The 8,491-nt window shown below is 31.7% G+C and overlaps 2 protein-coding genes across 2 annotated transcripts in view; both read left to right on the forward strand.

Moving 5' to 3' along the window:
- Positions 1–5,649, forward strand: part of LOC108744412 (dual specificity protein phosphatase Mpk3) — a 21,413-nt gene extending 15,764 nt beyond the window's left edge. The window contains exons 3-6 of the mRNA XM_025976323.1: positions 1,633–1,800; positions 1,889–2,024; positions 3,196–3,642; positions 3,795–5,649. Coding sequence (XP_025832108.1) covers positions 1,633–1,800; positions 1,889–2,024; positions 3,196–3,642; positions 3,795–3,853 — 810 coding nt within the window. The 3' untranslated portion in view covers positions 3,854–5,649. The remainder of the gene's footprint in view (positions 1–1,632; positions 1,801–1,888; positions 2,025–3,195; positions 3,643–3,794) is intronic.
- An 852-nt stretch (positions 5,650–6,501) lies between these two features.
- On the forward strand, positions 6,502–7,701 carry LOC108744328 (ADP-ribosylation factor-like protein 8B). Its single transcript, XM_018480034.2, has 5 exons — positions 6,502–6,611; positions 6,669–6,860; positions 6,965–7,119; positions 7,189–7,350; positions 7,400–7,701. Exons 2-5 carry the CDS (start codon positions 6,738–6,740, stop codon positions 7,509–7,511), a joined length of 552 nt encoding a protein of 183 aa, XP_018335536.1. The 5' UTR covers positions 6,502–6,611; positions 6,669–6,737; the 3' UTR covers positions 7,512–7,701.
- Positions 7,702–8,491: the final 790 nt, after the last annotated feature.

Below are 8,491 nucleotides of genomic sequence, written 5' to 3' on the forward strand. Positions count from 1 at the left end.
TGAAGATCCTTGTCATTTGGGATGTTGTTAGAACGGTCTAACGATAAGGAACCCAGATACAAATATTTTGTCCAAATTTTAAATGTCATGGCTGCAGAAATATTTGCGAAGATGTAGTCAAAAACTTTTTTTAAGGTCGAAGCTACAATTATAAAAAATAACTCCCAGAAATTGATTGATTATTATTTTTTAATTGTTGGAATGTTCCATAAAGAATAACATTGGAAAAATTACGTATTTTTGTAAGTGTGTTTTTCAGTTAGGCATTTAAAAGTTCTCATATCATATGGGAAGCCGCACCGTTAGAAAGGTCTAATGATAAGGAACCCAAAAACAAACATTTTTTCCGAAATCATAATTGCAGAAATATTTGCGAAAATGTAGTCAAAAACATTTTTTAAGGTCGAAGCTACAATTATAAAAAATAACTCTGTCAGAAAAGAAATGCATTGTTTATTATTTTTTAATCGCTGGAATGTTCCATAATGAATAACATTTTGGAAAAGTTACGTATTTTTGTAAATGAGCTTTTCTATTAAGCACAAAATTTTTGAAATTTGGACTAAATTGTTTTGGACGTTATTACCGTTTTCGTAATCGAGTGCATGTACATATAATAATTCTATTGGTTGTTTCCTGTTGTAACGTCGACTTTATTACAAAGCAAATTCCCGGGATTGTTGGTATATAAGTATAATCTAATTTAGCGTGCTGAATCTTCCATTTATCTTCTTGATAACGTGTATTATCAAACTTCCGCTTTGTACTTGTAAATTATACGAAAACCAAGTGTACCTGTGTTTATTTATTGTGATGATACTGTTACATCCAATATGTACGTTATAATTAAAAACGTTATTACCGAGCGAAAAGGATTGATTGATAATGATACATACTTAAACCAGCACGGTTGATAAAAATCGTCATTTTTTAAAAAATTTCCAAAATCGATAATTTAAAAAAAAAACAAAAGTTGTGTTTTTGTAGAAAGCAGTTAAATCCTTTTTTAATTATCATCATATACAAAAAATATTAATATAAAAATGTTTCTAGGTTTTACTTTTATGAATAGATAAGTACATTTTTAAGTGTGTTTTATTTCATTTTCAAAATAATCCGATTGATTAAAATCACGATTTTAATCATCGATTTAGATTTAAATCATGTCAACCCTGTAAAATAGTTTTGTTTTCTGTTTCCTTTCCGCTTTAGATTCCGCTATTTTTTTGGGCATTATTTTGTCGTTTTGCATCAATTGAAAAAAGTTGATTGATCACCCATTCTGCAACTTCATTTAAAGTTTTTGTTACGCATTATTATTATCTAGGTATCGATTTATCAAATTAAAATAAACGATGACGTTATAACTGTCGTCGTAACTCAGAGACTTGAGGTCGTCCAAATAATTTTCTGCAATCTAAATCTGGGAATTTGTGTCATCGACGTATATAATAATCAAATTTATCAATGCTACAAAAATAAAATGGACAATTATATTATTTCAGAAAAAAAATCTTGTTCATAGTTTAATTTTCTTGGGTGGTGGAGTCGTGGAGAAGGGTGAAATCATTTTTTTTTTAATTTTGAGTTAAATTTAAAAAAAATATGTTAGCCCATTCTACGCATTCGTAGAATAGCAATAACTGGAGAGTGAACGGGATGAAGATATTCCTCATAGATTTTTTGTTAACAGGTTTAGAAGACGACAAGGAATTCCCCGTCGAAATTTTACCGTACTTGTTCTTGGGGAACGCGGCGAATAGTGAAGACAGCCAGGCTCTCGCCAAACATAGTATACAGGTGAGTTTTATATCAATTGATTAATTAATTGATTAGATGATTGACAAATCCGTTCCCATTTCTGAGAGTGTGTTTTTGACAATTTCAGTACGTTTTAAATGTGACGCCGGACCTGCCCAATGTGTTCGAAGATTTGGGGCACATAAAGTACATGCAGATTCCAATAACGGACCATTGGTCCCAAAATTTGGCTAGTCACTTTCCCAGGGCCATAGAATTTATAGGTAAGTTTTCAAAAATAAATTACTAATGAGCGCACGTCGTCGTCCTCGGGCATAAGGGCCGTATTTAGGCCGACGATCTCAACTAAATATTACTTAAAAACAAATTTAACATTACTCATGGGCAGTATCAGCCAACTGACGTAAGAAAACGTTTTGTAAATGCGCCCCTGGCAGTGACGAACGACGTGAAGTTCTTATATATAGTTTATAAATTGCCTTGAGGGTTTTTTAATTTTTAACATATCAGTAAATAATAGATAGTACATACGTACATGGAAACCCATATTGTAGAATAAATTCAAATAAAACCTACCCTATTGCACCCCCAAATGACATTGTGGCGGTTTTAGTTTTGTGTTATTTTGTTGGCCTCAATGTATACGAAAGTATATATATCGAATCCGGATAACATTTTGCGATATTGTTGCTGGCGATTGCGTTTACTTAAAACGCGAATGGGGCGCGTGGGCGATCCAGAGCCGTCCGCCGCCTTCTCATAGCGCCCACCCGAAAATCGATAAATGACAAGAAGTTAAACGACAATGACGCGTGTATATAGATACGCGACGTGAGTGCGAGAGAAAAGGCGATAGCGTCGTCGGCGTTCTCTGTCTACACCCCCGCACGTATTACTGCCGCCGTTCGCCTTCATTCAGCAAACATGAATGGAAGGTAATGTAGGTCAACGAAGCAGGTTGCTTTGATCCATTCACTTGCCTGCTCGTTTTCGACCAAGAATGTAACCAAGTATAAAACAAAACACGCTTTCGCAAAACAAATGTTCCGAAACTGAATAACCATGTATCCATCCGACCTTCCTTCCATCAGCGGCTGCTGTAGCCTCCGTGTCTGCTAAGGTCGAGGGAGGAAGCCGTCCGTGCGTGGGATGGATTGGATCACTTGTTTTTATTTTTTGTTTTTTTTTATTCTTGTTTTTTGGTAATTTTCGCTCAGTAGATAGATAGCGTTGAAACAAAGAAGAATAACAGCTGAATGCTTTATTAAACACGGCGTAGTTGCTGGACGATCAATAAAAAAATAAAAGAAGTGCCAAGTTGTTTGCTTCTCTCGTTTTTTTTTATTTTGGTTCAAATTTTTATTGAAAATACTACGAGATTAGTATTTTTTTTTTTTTTGATATTAAAATGCATTTTATTTGTAATTTTTGTAGATGAGGCGAGGTCTAGGAAGAAGGGTGTCCTCGTGCATTGTTTGGCAGGAATTTCGAGGAGCGTGACTATAACGGTGGCGTATCTCATGTACAAGCTGTCCCTGAGCCTGGAAGATGCCTTCAACATGGTACGAGACAGGAAAGCGAATATAGCTCCCAATTTCCATTTCATGGAGCAACTTTACAACTTCGAAAGACAATTGAAGTTGGACGTGTCTTCCCAAAGTCCCAGCGATCTCGCTTATCAACTGCGACAGGAACAGAGGGACAGGGACGAGAAAAAAATCGATAATCAGAACCCATCCCGTGCTTGTCCCAATTGCGACGGACTCGGGAACAACTGTAAGTGCAGGCAACATACGGAATTCTTGAGTCCTTTCGCTAATATAGGCGTCAGTCCAGATTCCGGGATCGAATTCGATCGATGGGCTTCGAGTAGCACCCCAGGTGAATGAGATGACATGGGGGGATCACAGTGGCACTTTTAGACCCCGGTGAATCAAACACCGCAACATGATGGTACCCTCTAGTGTCACTGTTATCTCCCCTTTCCACTTCTAATTTCCATTTTTTTATTTCATTCTGGCATTTTTTAATAGTACCTACATTACCTACACGTGATTATCAGGTGTTCGAATATTTTTCTTCGCATACCTAATGTTCGTAATTAAAGAAAAGAGAGTGTCGTAGAATCCAGATACTCGAATGTTTTTTCTTCTGTTCAACTGTTTTTCGTAACTGTTCTGCTTCCACTCACTGAATAATACCTACTGCTATTATTAATTCTTTATTTACACAAAACTTTTGCACATTTACCTACATATATATGTATATGATGTGAAAATACGTTCGTTCGTGTTCGTTAATTTTGCTATTAACTATTAAATAAATAATTATTGTTGTATTTAGTACCTACCCACTGTTTTTATAAAGACTTATAGACTATAGTTGATAATTTTTAATTAATTAAAAGTGTTTATCTATTATATAAACGAACGATTACGTGTAATAAGAAGTGCATTTTTTTTTGTTATATTTAATTATTAGTTATTATAGATAGTATAGTCGAAACAAACAAAAAACAAAACACTTCCAACTCATTTAATTTAATTGTGCCAGTATTATTTGTATACAAAATTACAAAAGAAGAATAACGAGAAAAAAAGAAATCCTTGGAAATATAATTTCCTTTGTTTCGTTTTACTATTGTCAGAGACGTGGTAACAAAATGTACCTACATTTCTCTATTGGAATTTGTGCCTTTAAAATTGTTATATTCAAAAAAAAAAAAAGAGAAAGAAACTTACTATGACCGATTGACGAGTACGATTAAATAAATTGTCTGTTATCACGTATCTAACGAAAGCGACGAAACACTTTTCTGAATTGTATCTTTATAAATAATGTAATAATTAATAAGATTGCACATTAAGCATCTGAAAAACTACTAGTACCTCATAAAAGATTATTAGAATTAAGCTTAGCAATTATATGAGCCAAATGTAAGTGCTATAACATTGAAAGCATATAAAAGTTAATCTTTTGTTATATCTCATTTTTTTTTTCATCGTTTGTTATTTGTAGTCAGTACGACTGTGCCATATTTTTCTTTTTTTTTTGTACACTTTAAGGACTTGCCATAGTATTTTTTGCATTTTTGTAAGTATATCACATATATATTCGTAACAATAATGTCTCCAGATTATAATTGTTATTATCTATTCGTGTTGATATTAATAATAATAATGAGGGATCGCAATTCATTCGCACATGTAAGGTCCGTACGTAGGTCGACGATCAAAATTCGTTGTTCGTATTAAAAACAAACTTAATTTTATTTATGGCCAATGTCAGCTGGTAGTTAACCAGTCCATTTGTCTGCATTACCCCAATTACAGGGTAAAATTAAGGTGCAATATTTGAGAAATGCAACAAATTCGCGTCTTACGTACGCCGCTGATAATGACGTTGTCTGCGAACGAAATGCGGTCTCTAATAGTATAATATTCCATGTATGTACAGTAGGGGCGAATCGACCTTTTCCTTTCCCTTTTTTTTTTAGAGTAAAGTATTGAAATGCATTTTATTTTCGTAAAAAATAATAAAACCGAAAAAGTTTCGATTCGAATGAAATTATTTTTTATGTAATGTAGACAAAAAGAACCACCGTCTGAAAAGGCTTGCAATTATTAATAGGTTTAATAGGTTAATTAGATACTCACCGTTTGAGTTGCTTTATGTAATTTGAATGTTTATATTGTTTGTTGTTTTCAATGTTGCAATTTCAATTGAAAAGCCTCCGACTTTATACCGTTGTTCAGAAGATAGAAGAAAAAAGTATTTATTTTGCTGTGAAAATATAAATAGAAAAGAGTTAGGGATCGTTAGGGAAATAGATGTGTTAGACAAATTGAAATTAATTAATTATACTGTTCGTTGGTGCCAGATTTCCAGATTTAAGCAAAAAATATTATACGTAAATGACTGTAGAACCAAATATTTTTCAGCCAACACAGATAAAAAAAATTCACACTTGAAGAATCTTTTTATTAATTAATTAGATTGTAAATAGTACAATGTTTCTAATTGTGCGTCCAATTCAACGTGGCACTTATTTGATATATGTATAACAGAAATTTCTGTACAGGGTGATTTACCGAAAGGAATTGAAAAAGTCGATGGTCGAAGGTTTAATCTCGATATCTTTAATTGACCGTTTTGATCAATCACCCTGTACATTATACGAAGGTACATATGTACAAGAAAAATAAACCACCCTCTTTGGTGCATTGTGAAGAAAAAAATCTTGTAAACAAGTAATTGTGTTTGTGCTTTTATATCAAATTGTATTTTTTATGGTAATAATTGTTACATTCCTGTTACACATTAATAACTCTGTAATATTGTTATATTAAAAAATCGTCATTGTATTTATTCTTCCATTAATTAATTCTACAAAGATTTATCCTTTTGTAATATTATTACTTAACAAAGAAAAGTTAACGTTTCATTAATTATTTATTTATCGACATGTTTACTAATTTGTAAAAAATAAATAATGTGAACGTCTTAAATCTTGGATCTTTTTTTTTTACATTTTCACATTTATTATATATTAATAATTCCTTCCGCATGCAATTGCTCAAATTACAATTATTTGGTATATAATTTAATTTAAACGTGTGCTATTGTTTACCATTTTTATTTATATTCCTTTCCCCTAAAAATTCTGAATGTTACGCCCATGCTTTTTATAAGTTTCTCATTTGTTTGTAAGATGGCTCTAGTTTTGATCTTAAACTGTTGACAAGTGTGGTTTGACGTTTGATAAATGTTAGAATACAATACAGTGCATCTGTTTTCGTGTGATAATTCGGAAATAGTTTATCCAAAATTGAAATAAAATTACGGATTGTGTAAATGTGTTATCATTCATGAGTATCCTGTGATTCATTGTTACTTACGCCTTCCAGTACATTAATTAAGAAGTTTTTATATATACTACTTTCTTTACGTCTTGAAGAAAAAAAAAACTTCTGAAGATGTTGGCTTTGATGAACAGAATTCTGGACTGGTTCCGGAGTTTATTTTGGAAAGAAGAAATGGAATTAACATTAGTAGGGCTGCAATATTCCGGAAAAACGACATTCGTTAACGTTATCGCTGTAAGTTTAACGACTTATGTTATGGGTCCATTTGATAAAAGCAAGTCCAATTGTTGACAAATTACTTTTATGATGTGTTTTAATATTAATTTAATGGTTTTAAGTCTGGGCAGTTTAGTGAAGACATGATTCCCACTGTTGGCTTTAACATGAGAAAAATAACAAAAGGAAATGTTACCATTAAAGTGTGGGATATTGGAGGACAACCGAGGTTCAGGTCAATGTGGGAACGTTATTGTCGTGGTGTAAACGCAATTGTGTACGTTTGTGCTTGTTATTAAACTGATTAAAAATGATTGTAAAATGATACTGTATTTTTAACATTTAGATACATGGTGGATGCAGCAGACCCAGAAAAAATTGAAGCTTCAAGAAATGAACTTCACAATTTGCTTGATAAACCACAGTTAGCTGGTATTCCTGTTCTTGTTTTAGGAAATAAAAGAGACTTGCCACATGCTCTCGATGAAGTTGGTTTAATAGAAAGAATGTAAGATTATTAGTATTTCATGTACATCTCTTCAAGTTATTTGTTTTAGGAACCTATCAGCTATTCAAGATAGAGAAATATGCTGCTATTCAATCTCGTGTAAGGAAAAGGATAACATTGACATTACACTGCAATGGCTAATTGCACATTCAAAATCCTAGATTAAGAGTACAGTCAAATTGTGTGCATATACAAGCTAAAGAGTTTAATGTCAGTGCTCCATAATATCAATTGACTGTATGTAGCTTTCAAGAAACCTAGGTCCTACATTTCATTTACTAAATGGTAAGTTTTAAAACCTAAAAATGCAAGAGTTATGTAGATAAATTCATTCACTTAAAAAAGAAAAGAAAAAAATTAAAAAAGCCCAAACACACCAAACACGCAATTTCTCTGAATTAATTCGAATTGAAAGCCGATTTCTAAAGTATAAATACACTGAATCACAGAAAGTTTTTGTAAATGCAAGCATATTGTTTCTAAGATTTAATTGTATTGTGTAGCTTATTGTAGAGTATATAAATTACAGCTTTGCATAATGAAATAAGTGAACTATTATCAATTTATTTAATTATCATCTAATGGGTATAAACTTTATATTCATTTCTCTCTCTTTTTGTTGCATTTTTAATTTCCTTTAGTTTTTTTTTACCACAGAAGGAAAGGTCAATAAAATCATATCATTTTTGATTAATTTTTAACAAAGAATTAGGTTTATATCTTATAAGCTTTTTATTTTATTTGTAAATCGATTTTTCTAAAAATGCCCCATATATTTTAAATTAATACAATATTTTTTATTAATGTTTAATTAAAAACATAAAAAAGAAGAAAAAGCAAATCTCACTTGAAAGGTAACTTTTTGAAGTATTAAGCTTTAAACAGGGTCCTATACAGGGTGTTTATAATTTGTTATGATGTGTTATTATTTACCAAACTCATATTTGAAGTATAATGAGACATTATGCTTACTTATAAACACAGAACAATATACAATTAATTAATTAAAAATGTATTCTAAAATTTTGTATGTAATACGTATGTATATTTTTTTTATTATTGCTGTGGTACACCTTATTTTGTTTTGCAAAAGACGCCTTTATATTACGCGTTTTTGTACATAAAAATAAATATGTTGTGG

Source organism: Agrilus planipennis, unplaced genomic scaffold (assembly GCF_000699045.2).
Source record: "Agrilus planipennis isolate EAB-ADULT unplaced genomic scaffold, Apla_2.0 scaffold17, whole genome shotgun sequence".
Lineage (NCBI taxonomy): Eukaryota > Metazoa > Arthropoda > Insecta > Coleoptera > Buprestidae > Agrilus > Agrilus planipennis.